Below are 19355 nucleotides of genomic sequence, written 5' to 3' on the forward strand. Positions count from 1 at the left end.
ATCCCCAACATTCTGTGATTCTGTGACCTTTTACCTGAGGAATCCTCTAATTTTCTATTCCGGTTTGGGACTGTCTGTTTTGGTAACCTCTAAGCAAGCTCTACTTCTATGTATGCATAGGCTTTAGCATGTCTGTATCTCCTGGAAGGTCCAAAACGATAGGCACAATTAATATGGTGACTTCCTGCTTAAGTTTTACGTATATAATTTTTGTGACTATTAGCTACAAAGTCAAAACCTAAAACATAGGATCTACTCAGATTGACTGAAACTGAACCTTGCATTATAAAATGGTTCAAACCATTACCTCCTAGCTTACTGTTCTCCATCCCTACTGCTGAAGTTGAAGGAATATTTTCTAAATGTATGCTTAGACTCTGGGCTTAAGCTGAAGTATCTTACAAAGTCGGAACTTCACAAAATAAGAAGGAATTGATGGTGGGCACTAAGGTAATAGAAGAAAGGTAGAGAGCAGCTAGTGCAGATGATGTGAATTAGAGTGCACTGGTTGATCTGGTGTCAATATAGCCTCCTGTTAACTGTTTTCATTACTATAGGGAGCAAAAATTAGTAAGCACAAACCTTAAATTCAGTTTTGCAAGACCAACTTCAATAATTTTGATTAAGAAGCATAGAATTTAATATAAAATGATAATAATGTGTTACTTTAATTCCTCTTTCATTGATGTTTAAATATGCAGATTTCTTAGAGGACAGATATTCTTATTTCCACTTAGTTCTGCTTGTAAGTAATGAGCCCAACTGCTCAGATCAGAAGACATAGCTTGCAAATTGGAAAATGATGAGATTTTCAGCTAAGCAGTGTGGATGTATTTAAAAGCACAAGCGAGTGGGATGTTCACTGTTTTAACAAAATTTCACAGATGTGTCAGTAAGATTTTGCAAGGAAGAGGAAAGTAGCTGAACAGTATTTGTTTATTGTATGTTTCTCAACCACACAGATTACTCAAAGAAAATTAACACATAAAATAAACTGAAAAACATGTAAAATTAATGCTTGCAGTGCAAGCGCACCCTTGTAAACTGGATTGCCTATAAAATAAATAAGTAATGATGAGTGCTACTTTTATAGGTATGATTTATGCCACTGTTCATCACATGCCATTAGACAAAAATGCATAATTAGACATACAAGCAGCAGCTCTACTAATCTCAGCTGCCTGCCAAACATCACGTTATGCTTGCATTTTAATTTATAACTGAAGCAAGAGAGGAAGATATGCAACTTGGTTTTTATCATTCTGGAAAACTAAGGCTTAGAAGAAAACTTTGTTTCTAAATCAGATATTCTCCACCTTTTTTTCTCTTTCAGCCTTAAGTAGCAAATACTAGCAAATACTTAGCCTAAATTCTAAATACCTATTTCTTATTGAAAGAGCGTTAAGTAAGTAAAATGCTCTTCTCTCTGTATGAACATGGACATGAATTTGAAGAGTATCTATAGGTAGCATAGAGCAAAATAACTTTTTCTAGTTTTTAGGCCTCTATTATCCCCTTATAGACTATTTTGTCAGCAGTTTTTGCATATTTACCCTTTCACATATAAGTGCCACTACTCCTTGCTTTTCTGTTTGTGATGTACAGAAGATAGCTCAGCAGGATATAGTATCCTTAATTGTAGCATTACACAAAAAATTCTGAGAAGTTTGTTATAAGCTGTGGGTCTAACTCAATACTCTATCAAAGAGCAAGGACTTGCCCATTTGCATTTCCTTTCCATTTAAACAAACTCATTTTTGATACTGGTTTCAGTAGCCAGACAGTATTCTAAAGGGATGACCCATAAAAGATTCACATTGCAAAAATCTAACACCTGATTTTTTGTCACATTGATTGTGTGATTCAATGAGGACTAGCATTTATACCTTTTCATGAACCTTTTGCCCTGGCTCCATTCCTTCAATATGCTCTGATTCGGCAGGCCCTTCACCAGCTGCCATTTTCCTCTGAATGTGTGCATTTTGTTCACGCAAAGCTACAATCTGCAAAACAAAGAAAATAAGTGGTCAATATATGTAAGAAACTGCAAAACTACTGAGCAGACAATTTGTTTAATCTATTCAAATTTTGATCCTATATTGACCATTTGCAGCATTTGCAAATTATGTCTGTACATGCAGAGAGGTTTAAAAAACAAAAATCATATTAATAATGACTAAGGGCCATTAAGGATACAAAGGAACCTATAAATGACAGGATAGTCAACACTGTCGTGTTTTATCTTCTGTCCTTACTTTGTGCAAGGGTACTATTTTTTTTTTATTTTTTTTTAGCTTGCAGGATGAAAGAGCTGTTAGGTATTGATTTTGTAACACTGCAAGAACAAGACTTGTTCTCTCATACAGAACACAATGGATACCCAACTGATGTTACAGGAAAACAGTGTTAAAAGGCTATAAACCAAAAATAAGTGATGTAAAATGAAGTGCTATCTTTCTATCAACTTCCCATCTGTTAGTAATGGCAACATATGTTTTAAGTTGTTTTTGTTAAGGTAAACATGTACATAAAAGTCCTCTACTGTGGTATTCATTGACTAATTTAGTGCATATACAGGTAAGTTTTATTGTATTGAAAATATTGTTCTGATTATTGGTAATGCTATCAAAAATCCCATGCAGCTACTGGAAAACAAACTGCTTTCTCTTTGACTTTGGACTTTGTAGCTTACTCTCAGACAATACCCAAGATGGAAAGATTCAGGTCCTAAAAGAATTTTTACATGGTATACTATGGTAAGTTGGAAGATCTGAAGAATATACAACTTAAATCTATTTCCATAAATTGCACAGTTCTTTCATAAGCACATATAATAAATTACTTCGTGAACAGATAACACTGTATATTAAACATAGTAGAACACTGGTAGGATGTACAGATGCTGTTTTGGGAAAGCTGGTGTAAATTTAAAGGCTTCTGTCACTGTATTGTGTCTGTATAAATCCTGAATCAGAAACACCCTAAAACACTGTCCTGTCCTAGAACACAAAAGTATCAGGTAGGAAGGAAGATTTAAGGCAATACTACCTGGTAAGCGTGTACAGCAGCAAAGATTTTTTTGGAAAGGTAATTTAACTTAATTTAATTTTAATTTAAATTAAAAATATTTACTTTGATCTGAATAATTTAGTTTGAAAAGAAAGAAAATTTTTTTGAAATGTGTTTTTTAACTTACGTTTAAGTTCTGATTGTAAAGACCATTTGAATCAATGCTGACCAGCCTTTGAGATCTCGAGGACACATCACTTTAAACAACTCTTCCTTAATAAAAATTTTGAAGACTCTTGTGATACGAGTCCGGCTGATTCACTGCTCACTAAATTCCAATTTACAGCCTTTGTAGAACTCGTGTGACTCCTACTGATTTCAAGACTGAGACTTGAGGGCAACATTTCACCCAAAGCAATTATAGGAAAATGTAAAAGAGAGGGAATTAAAACTGTCTGAGACTACCTGTGTCTTTTGGGGTTGTACAAATACGCTGAGCTTTAAAACATTTTGCTTAAATAAGAGAACTGTATCTGTCTTAAATAACAGAAAAAGGTCTTTATAATCTCATTAGCATAAATTCCCTTTGTACACAGTAATCAGCAATTCAATAACTTTTTTTTTTTTTTTCTGAATAGCTTCACTCATTTATTTTTTTTAATGGGTCAAATGGTTCTCAAACCTAAACTAAAGAAATTACGGTTCCCACCAAGCAAATTTACCCATCAATTAGTGCTAAAACTGACTTTCGGGTAGATTAAGGGAGATACTTCAATTTTATATTATAAAATTATGATTTATGGAGAGTAATTATACATTATGTGAAACAAACATAAAATCACAGCATATGTTAACTGGCAGCCAACAAGCGATCTAGATTTTCATATGATAATCTATCACTGTTCTATTAAAATGCAGACTTCACAATGCCTTCATCCTGAATTGCCACCTGTGTCTAATGCAAATCCTTAATTGTCCTTTACCTCAATAAGAATACTGTATAAACACTACTGCCAAATTTTATCATTTTATCACATATTCCATAACAGTTTATGTTTTCTTAGCCTCTGCTGGTCTTTAGATATCCTAGGATCTTAACTTTCTAAGTAAATAAACAGAGAATAATAAAATAAAATAAAATTATCGCTTCAAAGTGAAAGGCAAATAAAATAATATAATACTGTGTATCATTATTTTAGGGGATTCACTTGTTTTTTGAATGTCTCAGAACAATTTATTTACCAAAAATCCATCATTGTTAAAGCTTATTGCTTCAATGGTTTTATTACTGTAATGAATGCAGAGTAACTTTATACAGGAACAATGCGGAGTTTGAAGTCTGGCACGTCTTAAAAGTTTCAGCTCTAGGGCAGTTGTCAGATAACAGATCTAAGTTGTGAAGAACCACACAGCTAACTTGCTTTCATACTTGCTCTCTCCTCTTGATTTAATGAATACATTAAGGCAGAATTAATGCTCCTGAGAAAGCACAGAAAATCTCCTTTTTGTTATAAACAAACATGTTTTTTTACTTTTTGGTTTGTTGGAGCAAGAGGTTTTTAACTGCTGTCACACTCATGTTTATTACTTATTTATCCTGAACTTTCAATAATGTGCAAATTATTTGAAAATGTGTTAATTTAATCACTGAACAATTTCTGTAGCTCTCTATACAAGCAGCCAAAACACGCCTGAATGGATGATGTTGATGAAATAAGTGAAGACACAGGTGACTCTAAATTTTTTCTTAGGTGCCTCTGTATCTTCATAAAATTCTAACAATTATTACAGCAGTAGACAGTGATAACAGCACAGATCTAGGTAAGAAAACAATTGTTCAATATAGATAAAACTCAGAAAAATACTATTAAGAAATACCTATTTCTTATATTGATGCTTTTACATTCATGATACCCAGCTCAACATATCTATTACAAAATATGTCTACAGACAGCTTTCCAAGTACCTAGGTACTATTTGACTCTCTAACATAATAGTCCTTGATGAAATTCTTAATGGTTTTCCTGCTAAATTCTCTTTTGAAAAAGTAAAAGGTAATATTCTTGAGGATGGATTAATATTTTCTAAAAACAAAATGAAATTAAAAAAATGAAGAGAGATTAACAGAAAATAAATGTGTATAAATACCACTGTTGTATTTATTTACCGCTGTTGTACCCAAAACTGGACAATCAACCCTAAACACTCAAGTCCAAATAATACCTGCTAAAATATGATCAGATGTATCAGATATTTTTTTCTTATCAACTTCTGATTCTGAACCTCAAATTATTAGATTCCCTTTCTAAATTGCTATCACAGACGTTATTTTCCTATTTAGCATACTTGTCAAGATTTTACCTGGACCAGATCAACACATTTCAAAGTGACTCTAATCTTAAGCAAGTGTAAAATTGCAGAGATGCCAGTCTCTCCATCGTTAAATCTAAAGACAACTTCCTGTTGCAAATCTAAATTGGGCTCCCTGCTAACTTTGCCAAGCTCAGTCAGCTGAATCAAAATTTGTTTTTTGATTGAGAAAAATGAAACAATGGTTGTGAATGCAAGCTTTTGTGACTTTTATAACACTGAAACTTTCAAGAACTTCCATATATTTAGATTCTGTTTTGCAGATTTCAAAGGTACATAGAAAAAAAGTGGCACAATTTCTAAAGCCCTACTCTGTCATAGTCATTCTGAACATAACCTTACACAACTTCCACATTTTTGTCTCAACTCTAAAATCACTTCAACTTTCCTAGAGCTCTGCTTTCTGACTCACTGTTTTGATAAGCATGCCTACTACATTACCAATATAAATTATCTCAAAAATCTTAGTAGGATTTATGAATATTATTTACAGATATCACTGAATCATATGTTTTTTTAACAAAGTCAGGATTCAAGAATTCAGATTCAAAATTACAACTGGTCTTCATTTCCACAAATGACCAAATCTCATCTCATGCCTGTACACTTGAAAAAATAGTCTGAATTCAGGTGTTAAAGAAATATTCCTTTCAAATATTAAAATACACCACAGAACAGGATCTCAATACATAAGCCAGAACTGATCTGAAGAAGTATCTGGTGTTACAGAACCATGCCCATCACCCACGCTGGTGAAAAAGGACAATGTAATACGAAAATAGTTTCATAATGCATAAAGATTACACAAGACTATAAATCGGTAAACAATAGCATAAAATACAGCTATTTAGCAAGCGAAACAGTCCAATTACTATTTGTAGTAGGACACTAAGACATACAAATGAAAGAACGAAAAGATTCACATTGTAGTTGCAAAAACTACCAAACTGTGAAGCATAACCAAAAAAGACAGGAAAATCAGCATACAAAAATAGCAACAATTGAACTAGGCTCACTGGACAAAATAAAAATAAACTGGAACACGCTAACTATTAATGAAGATGGAACAGATTTATTCATGGTTCCAAGTGTCTCACAAGACATAAAATAAAGCAAGAAAAATCATTTCCAACCACATGTTTACTTACAGCATTTTACAAAATAATAATTAATTTAAAATTATTTGAGAGGTGTGAGGTCAGAATCCATTTTCTAAACATATAAAATCCTGAATGACTGGATATCTCTGCTGCTACAATTTTATCAGTTCTCTACTTCCAATTGTTTGGCCATTTGTTACCTCATTATAGTTTTGGGCTTCAGATAATTAACTTTATTATGAATACATAATATACTTAACTATAACAGCAATGAAAAGGAACTGTCAATTTATTAGAATTGTTTTATTAACATTTGCCTACTATAGATCCATTTTTTTTTATTATGCACTTGTGGGTCTGTTAGGTCTAATGTAATTAAAAGATCTGTCCTACATTTACAGAACTTTGATGGTGTCTCCTTACTCCTGGTAAATGTATCTCAAGCATCTATGGAAAAGCTTTTATTAGATTTCCTAGGATCAGTAACTGGCTCAGTGCCAGACTTTCCCTCAAAGCACCAACATTCTTCAACTCTCTACAGTTTTGTTTGGAGAGATGTGTGACACTTTGGCTGCTTTTTGCCCTGTGTTTTGGGCTTTTTTGTGTGCATGTGCTGAATGAAAGATGACTGCTACTTTGCAGCCAGATGTGTAAGTAAAAATCTGAAATAGTTTATTTTCTTGATCAACTTATTTAAACTCCAATTAAGAAAGCAGCACATAACCTACAAAACACCAAGAAACTTGTCAGATATTATTTAGACAAAAGACATAAATATGTAAGAAAAGATTTCTCTGTTCAAATATTAAATTGAAATCCCTCCAGGTTGGTGGAAAGGAACTAAATGCATTCTTTTTTCTGTTATGAATCACAGTGATATTTGGTCCATAAGTAGGGCTGAAAACTCCAGGAAGGAAGAATGATAACTTTAGACAGGAAGAATGATTTTCTAGTTAAAAGCTAAGTTGGGCTCAGGTTTGGAAGTCAGATGATCACTGGTGGTGTTACCCGGTAAGATCTGGGGCGAATGAGAGAATATTGACTAATTAGCTGTTGTTACAATCAATGTATATCATATACTGTACATTACAAGGACGGTATTCTGGGTACTTTTCCTAAACATAACAATTTGCTTTGCTAGAAATCTTGGCTCCTGAGGCCTTGTTCCCTGTGCTGCTGTTATGTAAAAAGTCTGTTCTCCATATCTGACCCTAGCACCGAGCATAGTCTACTGAAAGCAAAAATGATAAGTTTCAGCCTTTGGCATCTGTATCACCCAGTGACTTAAGGCAGAATTACGATAACTGAGCTGAAATATCTTGAACTTATCTGGCTGGCACAGAGCAGGATAACTGAAAAGCCAAAACATTGAATACTTAGATTAAAGTGGTTATCTGTTTCCTTCTACAAATGTTGGAGAGAGAAATATCACCAGTAGGTCTTCTATGTCTGAAATGGGTGGGATGAACAACATGCATCTCTTTTCTCCTGGCTGAAGAGAAACAGATGATTATTTTAAACTAGAGGCTTCCCTTATGATGGCTAAATTTAAGCAAAAGAAATACCATCAAAGGACTGAAGAAATTCCAGAAATAACTGAAGTTATGAAGTAAAAAGCATGCTTGTAATATGGTATTACATACTAACCTGGTCCTGTCCACTTCTCAGACATGGTGGGGAAAACTGTTCTGATTACCTTACGGATGCACACTTCCATTCTCACCGTGTATATAGTACAGAGTACTGTACACAGTACAGTACAGTGAAAAAAAAAAACTTTGGTATATGTTTTCAGTACTATATGGCATCTGTGAAGGCTAAATAAAATCCTATTCTAATTTTTACAATAGTTGCATAATCAGTTTTTCTATTGACTTGTTCTTTACTTTATTTGCTATTTAAATCGTATTTAAAAAGATTTAAATATAATTACTGTCATAATCTCGATTTAATTTTGCTTTCCATTGAATAATGATTACCATATGTAGAAATATAAATAATTTAATGTAATTAATAAATATGTAAGGCAAAATGTTTACAGAGGTTTCTTTTTGTAGGATTCTTTCTAATATTTAGGAGTAATTACTTTTTACTGAATTATTTTAAATTTTCTACTTGAAATTAATTTAATTTATCATTAATTTAAATGGTTTCAGTACCAATTAAATCACAGAATCATAGAATAGTTTGGGTTGGAAGGCACCTTTAAAGGTCATGTAGTCCAACCCCCCTGCAGTGAGCAGGGACATCTTCAATTAGATCAGGTCGCTCAGAGCCCCGTCCAACCTGACCTTGAATGTTTCCAGGGATGGGGCTTCTACCAGCTCTCTAGACAACCCATTCCAGTGTTTCACCACCCTCATTGTAAACTTTTTTTTCCTTACATCTAGTCTAAATCTACCCTCTTTTACTTTAAAACCATTACCCCATGTCCTATTGCTAAAGGCCCTGCTAAAAAGTCTGTCCCCATCTTTATAGGCCCCATTTAAGTATTGAAAGGCCACAATAAGGTCTCCCCAGAGCCTACTCTTCTCTAGGCTGAACAACCCCAACTCTCTCACACTTTCTTCATAGCAGAGGTGTTGTTTTGTCGTTAACAGAGGCTCTAAGCAGACATTTATAATGTTAGACAGTCCCCTAAAACCCATAAGAACCTGGATCACTTAAAAAATGCAAGGCATTAGAGGAAGGCAATTATTTTAAGCTTCTGAAAAGCTATTTTATATAAACTTGTCGTACCTTAGACCACTGAACTTGTTTCTTTGATCTTCCAACATTGAAAAAAATCTGTCCTAGGCAATTAAACTCACTAATAACCATGTTTTTACTTTGCCATAGCTGACAGATCTAGAAGGCTTTTAATTAATCTCTTCTTATCAAGAAGGCAGGAGGTTTTTTTACAAGGATAGCATGCTAAACCAAACTTCTTGTGACTATATTGTGTCAGTTTTCCATCCAGCTCATTTATGTAAGTCTTTCAGAGAACAGTGAAGTTGCCTACTTGGATGTCCTCCTACATTATTCTGTCATAACAGTCTATATTTAAACAGTCTTAAATATCAGATTTCAGTCTACTGGGAACATAATTCAAACTCCTGGTCCACCTTCTGACTTTGCTTTAATTTTGACAGGGATAACTTCTGTTAAGCTTTAATCAATGTCCATAATTTTATATGTAAATATTAAGTATAGCATGGGGGATAAAGGATGCTTAGAGACTGAGGTGATTTCCTTCTCCTTCAATGGAAATTTAAACCCCGATTCATAAACATAAACATAAACATAGCCTTTTTCAGTTATATTTCTGATTTGTATTAACCTCAACACAGCCTTTCAGAAGCTACTGGTTAGAGACGTCAGATATACTTAAATAATGTGATAGAAACTGTTTCAATTGTACAATAAATTTGTCATTATTAATATTTTATTTTAGTTACAGGGCCAGAAATGCAAATACATTATATGTAACTTTTGAAAGGAATTATAATGGTACTCAGCATTTTGTATTATCAGGATCTTGTAAAAACAATACACTATGTTTATTTCACTCTTTAGTGGAGGAAAAAACATAGTATGGGATGCACACTTGCAAACATTTTCATGAAAAACAAACTGATCCTTTTTTGAAGGTGAGTAAAAACCAGGTATATAAGACAATTATGTGAGATTTTATGTGCTCCTGAGGGCAGGTTTAGAAAGAATGCATTTAATCCAGTGAGGATCACTTGGATGCCTGCTGTAAATTGTAAGAACAGGACTTATATAAAAACCTTGAATATGTCAAAATATTAATTTTAATTGTATTTCTCAATGAGTAAAAGGGGATCCTTTAATAATCCTGTTCAAATGATACTATAAATATTAATTAGAATCCCACTGGATAGTTTCAGCTTTTACTGCAATTTTAATGACTCTGTCAGTTGAGGTGTCACAGATTTAGCTGCAGTACTTTTAAGACACTCATGCCTCCATCCTCTCAGTCTGAGTTTACCAGCAGAATATCAGAAGTAGCATGAGTAAATGCCCAGGAGTTGCTGTTCTCAAGTTTCCACTTCAACACAGTTGCATATAGGATGCAAAACTAGGAACTGTGGTACCCAAGGTGCAGAAATACATTCTCTGTTATAGGGGCAGGGGCCGTTGTACAAGTATGGAGAAAAATCTACTGGGGATTTGAAATTTCTTAGCAGGTTCCTCCAGACTACAAAGTTAATACAATTTACAAACCAAAGGCAAAATAAATTGTCACAGCAGTGTCTGAAAGTCTTCCCATCCCCCACTTTCCAGCTTATACTCCTTCTTGTCCCACTGCTTTGTAATCAGTTGCAGCCTCATGATTGTGAAATTAGAGCAATTCCACTATACCATAGTATACACTTAGCTGCATATGTTTTCACATATATTCACATCACTGAATAATCACTGGTAAGTTTGTATGACAGACCACTTGGGAAATCATGAACAAGAACTCTGTATGGGTGTTACAATGTCATGGTTTAGGAGTAGTCAAACTAGCATGAAAAGAATTGAATGGAAATATGTTTTTACAGTATAGTGGCAAGTTTTTTGAATGAGCAATTAAATTTTGCCTGAAAGTAGATACATTCTTAAGATTTTCAATTTGTTCTGGCAAGAAGATTAGCCATTTCTGGGCTTTAAACATATTCCGATTGAACAGTCCTATTTCCAAACGTGCCTAAGATATACCTCCTGAAGAACTGGGGGAAACCCCTACATTCATACATACATATTGCACACATCCCCGTGGTTTTGTTTATGTTGTTATTATGTGCTCTGGAATGAGATAAGAAACCGGGCAGGAAAGGCAAAGTCATGGCATGGCACCTTTTGGCACAGTAAATCGTATTCTGCATAAAAGAAACCACTTCTAAGTTACATCACGCTGTCACTGTTTGCAGGATCCCAGAGGAAGCCTTGCACACATGCCAAGCTACAGGGTCTTCCAGTAAAGCGTACACAGAAGTGTATGTAACCACAGCAGTTGGAACACAAGCTCTTGCGGTGAGAAGCAGAAGTACCAACCAAGTACTATCTGCCCAGAGGGGGCACACTTGGAGCACTACAAAGGATCTCAGGATTAGCAGCTTCACTGCACTTCAACAAGACCTATTTGAATTTCAATACGTAAAGCAATGCACTAGCTTAGCTGGTTTTGGCACATATTATCCTGACACCTGCCATTTAAACTGTCACAAGACTTCCTTTTCTGAATAAAAACTTATATACTAATCAACATGACCAAACCAACTCTATTTAGTCATCTGCTAATGATTACTTTCTTAGCTTGCCATAAGCATCAACAATGTTTTAATTATTTCCAGCAATCAATGGGACTGAGTCACAAATTCTGATTGGCTTAATTTTCTACATGGATCAAATGAAGAGGCCAAGTAGGAAGCTTTCCTCGTCTTTGAATAACAGTGATGAAACATGTACTAGTGAGATTGTCCAGTAATAAGACTGCCAAAGTGTTCCTGCAACCACAGGGGGAGAGGTGGTATGTGTGGCTCAATCATCTTCTCACTATTCTTCACTAGACAACAGTAGATGAAAGTCTAAGAGTCACAAACTTGTCTAATAATGGAAATCCTTTCTCATCTACTGAAGTGTCTGACTTTGGTAGATGGGATAAAGAAGGGACTAAGACAAGAAACAGATTTTTTTTTTTTTTTTTTTTTTTTTTTTCAAAAAAAAAAGCCAATACAGAATTTTGGAGCTATCCATTTATAAAAAAAAATAATTAATAAAAACATATGCAAAAGTGAGGTGTTGGCTTGTGGTCGGGATGATCTTTCTTCCCAGAATTGCAGCTAAAAATCCCAGTATCATGATCAAATGAACTGTGTAGGATTTATGATTGGCTATATAGATAGCATTTGAGAGAGTGAATCCAGGATGCACTTCAGGCTATCATAAATGCACATTCTGACTTCATATACAATACTCATAAATCCATACAGAGTCTTTTAAAACAACAGATAAAAATTAATCTCCCTGAAGATGGCTTCAGTGCCGAAATGTTTTAGTTTTTCCATTCAGTCTTTGAGTTTTGCAACCTCTTATATTTAAAAGCGCAAATACGGACTTAGAGCTTAATTTTTACAAAAGGTAGGAGTTAAAATAACTATGGACCATATAGCATTGCAATCAACAGTAGCCACTCTTTGAGAGAACAAAAGAAAAGGAAAAAAGCCTTTTCAGATTGCAAAAATAACTTTGGAAGCTGAGGAATGAAACCTTCAGCACTAACAGTGTACCGTGGACTCACTTTGGGGAAAGAAAAAAAGATAAAAGTGTGTGTGTGAGGTTTTTTTAACTTAGCACTTTGTCTTCTCTCCCATTCGATTACTTAAAACAAAAAGAATCAGGCAAATTGGCAAGTAGGGCTTTTATAGCACTCTGAAAATTCACTTGTAAACCAAGTCTTTGTGTCTGACTGGCAACCTCAGCTACGTTTATTTTATATTTTCCTGGATTCCAGTGTGTTTTATTGCTATTTAAGTGGGAAGCTTTCCAGAAACTTCACACAAATGAGCCCTTTAAAATGTGTCCTGACATGTCAAAAACCCTACTACTTTATTCAAAGAAAAAACCTGTAGGAGTTATGAGTAATACACATTTTCAACATTTTTATGTCATAAATTCTTCTCTTCCTTCCTTTTTGAGATTGTTGACCTTTTATTAATATTGCTGTTTAGCTTTCATCACTATGGAGGGAATTTATTTATGGAGGGAATAATATAATTTATGGAGGGAATAATTTCACTCATTAAGGTGAAATCATCCTCATGAGGGAGTCTTTATAACCCTTGGAGATTAGACAGTAATAGGGCTAATGAAAGCAAATCTTGTATGTTTGTGCTATATGGAGTTTAAATAAGCTGAAATTGAAACAGAATCTTTACACTCATTACTCCTTAATGGCCAAGAAGCATTGTCTTGTCATTAGTAGAAATCTAGCATTTGTTAGCAAGCTCTGCAAGAGAACATATATTCTAATTTACAGCAACACTTTTTAAGCTGATCAGAGAAGCGTTGTGGAAGACAGTTGACTTAAAAAGTCAGGGGGTCTTTACCTTGTGGTGAAAGGAGGAGGTAGTACATAGAGCTCCAGCCCTCAATTCCAGTTCTTTTATGGTTTAAGTAAGTCTTTACTTTCTATACTTCAAGTTCTGTCAAAGACAGCTGAAGCATCATGCTCCTGCAGCTTCTGGTATGTTTTGATTACTTTATTCTTCTAATCCTGATGTAAGCACTGCTGTCTGTGACCCTGTTTGTATGGTGACTAGCACTTTGCGGCTCTGATTTCATGTCAGTGAAGTGCAAATAATGAATGACAACATGCAAAGATAACTGGAGATGTTCTGAATCTGTGTCAGATTCATAATTTTAAATGGAAAACATGAAAATACTAACCACACATGATCTTTTACTGCTGGTGGTTTGTGTTCACGATAACTATGGACTATCAGTGTTTTATTGACATGCCTACAAAGTCACTTCTGTTCAGGACAAGGGTACTGTGTTCCAGGGGGAGCACACAGCTGTGGCACTCAGCTGGCTGCAGCTGGGGACTGTTTATAGGACCTCTTGACATCCATTTACACCATCACTGAGCCCCGACTCCTTCTGAATACAAAGCGCCAGGATCAGCAGTCATTTTTATACTTTGAACGTAGTAACACACTAACATTTTAGGCTGGTAATAAGGCAATAGGGTTTATTAGTCTCTTTCGCTTCATTATGAGTTCTGAACCAAATTAAGTGTTACTGTGTAAATAACTGTCTTGTGCTATTGCATCAAGTCTAGAGCATGCACCATTTATTTCTATGGAGTACTGGCAACACTTTGTAAACAGAATAGGAGCCATTTAAAGCAATTGTGCAGTTGCTCTTACGAAAAAGAATATCTGTCAAGGTTTTTCACAGAAGATTACCAGGTACATTTCAGTACATTTTCTTCAGAAACCCTTATCTAAGTAAACAAAAATATGCTAATTTTAATATGTTATAAAAATTGTATGAAATACGATACAGTGAAAGAACTGTCTTTTATAAAGACTAGCACAGTAGAAAAATGAAAAAAAATATCAATTACATGGTTCCATTATAGTGTGCATTTGACATCTGCGGACTAATTTACTTGCTTTTTTTTTTTTTCCTAACCAAGCTCAACAAAACAGTAGCAAAATTATTATTCTTTCATTATTACTCTCCCAAAGACACTAGTAATGTACTCAAACCAGGATATCAAAGCCCTAGAGCTCACTGGTAGTACAGGCACTGACTTCCAGCTGGTCAGAGCTGTGGATGGATTTGGCAGAAACATTATGATCTTCATTGTTTTCAACAATGTATGAGTTACTGAAATATATATATACACATAGTGTGTGTGTGTATGAGATATAATACATATGCAGACATTTCATTTTTTAATGTATAAATACACACACCTTGTGTATATAATTATATATGGATATATATGTTTAGGCATACAAATATATTTTTAGTACACAGGATATTGAATATAAATAAAATAATGTGCCTTTAGGCTTATGTAGTTGCTCTTAGTACATAAGCATCTAATTCATAACTACCCATGCTTAAGGTATACAATTTGGTTTGAAAAATCCTACTCAGTTTAAAATGAAGTATTTAGCTACTTGAACTGCAAATCCATTTCCCTCTTCTGATTACATTCATATATTTCCCTCTGAGAAAAAAACTCTTCCTCAAATGAAATTTTTTATTCTTTGTCTGCATTTTGTCACTTAGAGACTTTGAGATTGTGTAGACTTATTTCGACTGGACACATCTGTTATGAAAACCACACTATTCTGCATTTTATTTTTATTAGATTTTCCTATACAGCCTATCTGTATTAAAATCACCATATGTGCTACTGATTGTACAAAACATTAAAACACAACAGATAGATAGGATATGAATAAAAATCCAGAAAGGAAATGAACCTTACCCCAGAACTACAATGAAAGAATATCAAAGCCCTGATCCGCATGTACAAACTGAAGAAATCCCAACTTAAATCTAACTCTCTGTCTGTTGAAATCAAAGCACAGTAGAGTGAATTAAAGTGTATATTTCAATTATTAAACCAAATGTACCCATTTAATTTTATTCAAGAGTTTAATACTTTTCAATAACATTGTTACTGGGAGTAATTTTTTTCCAAAGATTTGTCCAGAGAAAATCAAGGATTATGCACAAACTGAAGAAATCCCAACTTCCAAATCTTCCAAAGATTTGTCCAGAGAAAATCAAGGATATGGTCCTCATTGATACAATTTTTATGTATTTTTTTAATTATAAAGAGCATTCTTCATAAGAGGAACTTCTAAAATAATGTTTTTATTCTAGGATTACTGCAGAAAATAAACTTTACATAATAGCCATTTTCTCATGCAAAGGCGTTATACATATGGTTTATTTTTTTTCTTCTTTTTGTAACAGTAGATTCTACATGATTAAATGTGTACAAATGACACTCTTCAGATGCAATGTCAAGAAAGCTGGATCATTTCTTAGTGGACTGAACCAAGTAAAACAAGCCCTCCACAATACCTCTTGAAATAATTCCACCTTTATGTTGATAGCCCCTATTAATATTAAAGAAGATTATTTAATATTTCCTAGTGCTGAGATTGTCCAAACCAGATCTCAAAGAAGTATAAGTATCTAATTTTGCCCCATCAAACCCAAAACATTTCTTAAATTTTTGGTTCCCAAGAAAAATTATTTCTATATTTATTTCTATTACACACATATGATGGGAACTTGTTTGCACTAAAATAAAAAAACCCCTTGATTTTAAAAATCTCCTGAAATAACTACTTAGCTAAGCATTTACCAAGATACATCTGTCCTTTGCATATCCCCAGCACAGTCTCTGCTCCTACTTTTCTCACATGTATTTTATCATTAAGCTGTTTTATCAGCATTAGCAGAGCAGTAGCAAAATGGTAATAATTTTCTTTGCAGTTTATCAGTAACAAATGTGGAATCGATTTGTCACACTTGTGGGCCTTGTTCTGCCTCTTGACAATGGAAGGCCAATACAGACCTTTGAGTGGCAAATTATTTGATTAATGTTATTACTGACACTGCTCACAAACATTATTTCTTAGTGTCTTGGTAGTTAACTACCTTACGAATTTGCAGAATACTCTCAGAGCTGCACATGAACTGCTGGGTTGTGGTGATCTTATATGAAAATACATATGATACATATTTTGATTCATATGTTAATGGGAATATTGATTAATAAATATGAACCTATTGAAGTTTAAAGTTGTTTTTATTTATTGGCTCATGACATTAATTTAAATCTTCTATTAAAATGCAGCATGTAAGGCTTATTCATACATTAAAAAATTGATTAGACATAGTAATAGGCATAAAATATCATATCCTAATCTTGTTATACTATTTAAAATCTAGTTCAAGAGTTATTGGATGTAGGTGTTCCTAACAAATCATGTAATATTTAACAATTATGCACAAAATTGTGTAATCATTCCAAAGAAGCACATTAAACAAACAATGAAATAACATATTGTTCCAGCAGATTAAAACCAAAGGATAATGCATGTGTTTTGCATTTTCATCAAGATGGATGCACAAGAAGATTGTTAATGATAAAGAATCAACAAGAATGATTATTGCAGTGAATTATCTTGATTCACATGAAAGCTCATTTGACATTTGTTAAATGACCCTGAAGCTGACACAGACAGAAAGATAATCAACTACCTTCTCAAATATAAATTTATACCTCCAACACAGGATAAAATGGCATACATGTCAAAGTTTATGAAGCCCAAAATAACAGATCAAAGAGAAGTGATGTATTCTCTCTGATGTCTCATGAAAGGCACTGTGTGCATACTGTGAGCAAATTAGACATTAAAATTTTCACTGATATCCGCTGTACAGGTAATAGTGAGCTCTACAATGCAAATCAGCTAAACATGACTTTAAATTTATGCTGTGTTCTTTACTTTAGCAAGTTAGTGTGTTTAAAGTGAGGCATTTGCTAACATAACCTTATGAAACCAGGGCCAGGTAGAGTCGTATTCTATTGATTCGTAAGCTTCCTAAACAGGCTGCGAAATAGATGACGTTAAATCCCATCTGAAATTATCCCAGTGTCTAATCTCATGCTGACTATGAACAATCCCTAAAATAACCATATACAAATAACCTTGCAGTTTCATTAATCTGGAGTTTTCAGGTGTGTAGGCAAACTATTGTGAAATACACTCAGCCACGCATCTGGCTCCTGCCATCCCTGTGTTCTCCTCTCAGTTTGTATTTCTTTGGCTTTCATTTCATCTCCTCTTTCTCCCTTTTTCTGCTTTGGGTGAGGAACATGTGGTAAATAAGAAATCCACAAAACCTGTGCTAGAAACTTAGTGCTTTGCTATTCTTTAATTCTCTGGAATAAAGTAGAGAAGATATCAGAAGATCCATTTGTCACTTTCTGAGACGTTCTTCAGCTTCACAGCTCTATGGCATATATTGATATATTTGGTTGTTGTGCAGAAATGTCAGGCATGGTCCAGGATCTCTATTTACTGATGAATACAAAATATTGTACAGACCCCCAAAAATAACAGCAGTAACTCAGTCTCACGAGACCAAGAAAACAGAAACTTTCCATACTTGCTGATTAATTGCAGGATAGTTGTGTTATGTAGTGAGCCCTGAATACTATGTCCTACAGTTATTTAAACTCAGGACCTCATGGTGGCTTCATGCCTGCAGCCCCAACCTCTCTTCCATTAAACCAGGCAAGGAGCTGGGGTGAGGGCATGTACTCAGTATTAAACTCCCAAGCATGGAGTTATGATGCAGTGAGCATGCTAGGATTCATGCAGTGTACCAGGATTTATGCGGTGTACCAGGACAATTGTGTGGTAGACTGTGCACTTGAGTAGATGCCATTACATCCATTAGCTGTCAAAATTCAAGTTATGCAATTTAGCCAAGTTCATTTATCAATGCTTACAAAGTTGATCATTGCACCCATGGATTCTATCAGATTACTTTTTCTACTGTAGGAACGGTAAACCAGTCACCTTGGTTAAAACAACCTCAATGCTTTTAAGAGCAAGAATATTCACAAAGGACTGGATTAGTCTGAGTTTTGCAAGTGATGTGCACAGAGCTCCTGTGATACTAAAAACTGTAAGTGATGTCTACATGTATTGCACAGGTCACTGTGTTACCTTGGCTTTACAGTAATGCCCTCTGTTCCACAGCTGGTATGAGCAATGGACACTACAACGCAAATTTATACTATAAATACTCAGGAGTAGAAATCAGGTTTTAATGTTTTTGTTTTACAAAACAATGGAGTCCCGGTCCTCAACTGAATCTCTGCTGGGAGTGTAGTAGTGCAATAATGATCATAGTAAATGTGCAATAAAAGAACTCCAATAAAAATGTGAGGATGGAATATATTACTACTAAATACACAAATGAATATTTTTATTTCTGCAGCACTCTAAGTTGTAATTAAGATTAGGGCACATTTTTTTATGCAAATAGAAATACAGATTTACCCCAAAGGCAAAAGTCTGAAAACTTAGGGAGCAGGTATTATAAAAATGAGAATGTAACATTTAAACAAAAGGACAGAAGGAATATTTGTCACAGATTTCCTAGTTACTTTTCTTTAATTATTTGTACCAAAGAGTTGGAAAAAAATAAAAGCGAAAAATTAAAAAGTTACTATCTGAAAAACACATTGAATTTTAGACCTATTCTGCCCTGAATTTAATGAAAAATGCTTCTCTTGGCAATGCAAATATAAGCTCTGCTGCCCTCAGTATC

General features: G+C 34.3%; 1 protein-coding gene across 1 annotated transcript in view; it reads right to left on the reverse strand.

Moving 5' to 3' along the window:
* Positions 1–1853: 1853 nt before the first annotated feature.
* Positions 1854–19355, reverse strand: part of LOC104525845 (liprin-alpha-2-like) — a gene marked incomplete at its 5' end in the record, with an annotated part of 43255 nt that continues 25753 nt past the window's right edge. The window contains one exon of the mRNA XM_010169111.1: positions 1854–2003. Within this exon, the coding sequence (XP_010167413.1) occupies positions 1881–2003 (123 nt within the window). The remainder of the gene's footprint in view (positions 2004–19355) is intronic.

The sequence above is a fragment of the Antrostomus carolinensis genome, unplaced genomic scaffold, assembly GCF_000700745.2.
Source record: "Antrostomus carolinensis isolate BGI_N321 unplaced genomic scaffold, ASM70074v2 scaffold32405, whole genome shotgun sequence".
NCBI classification, from domain to species: Eukaryota; Metazoa; Chordata; class Aves; order Caprimulgiformes; family Caprimulgidae; genus Antrostomus; species Antrostomus carolinensis.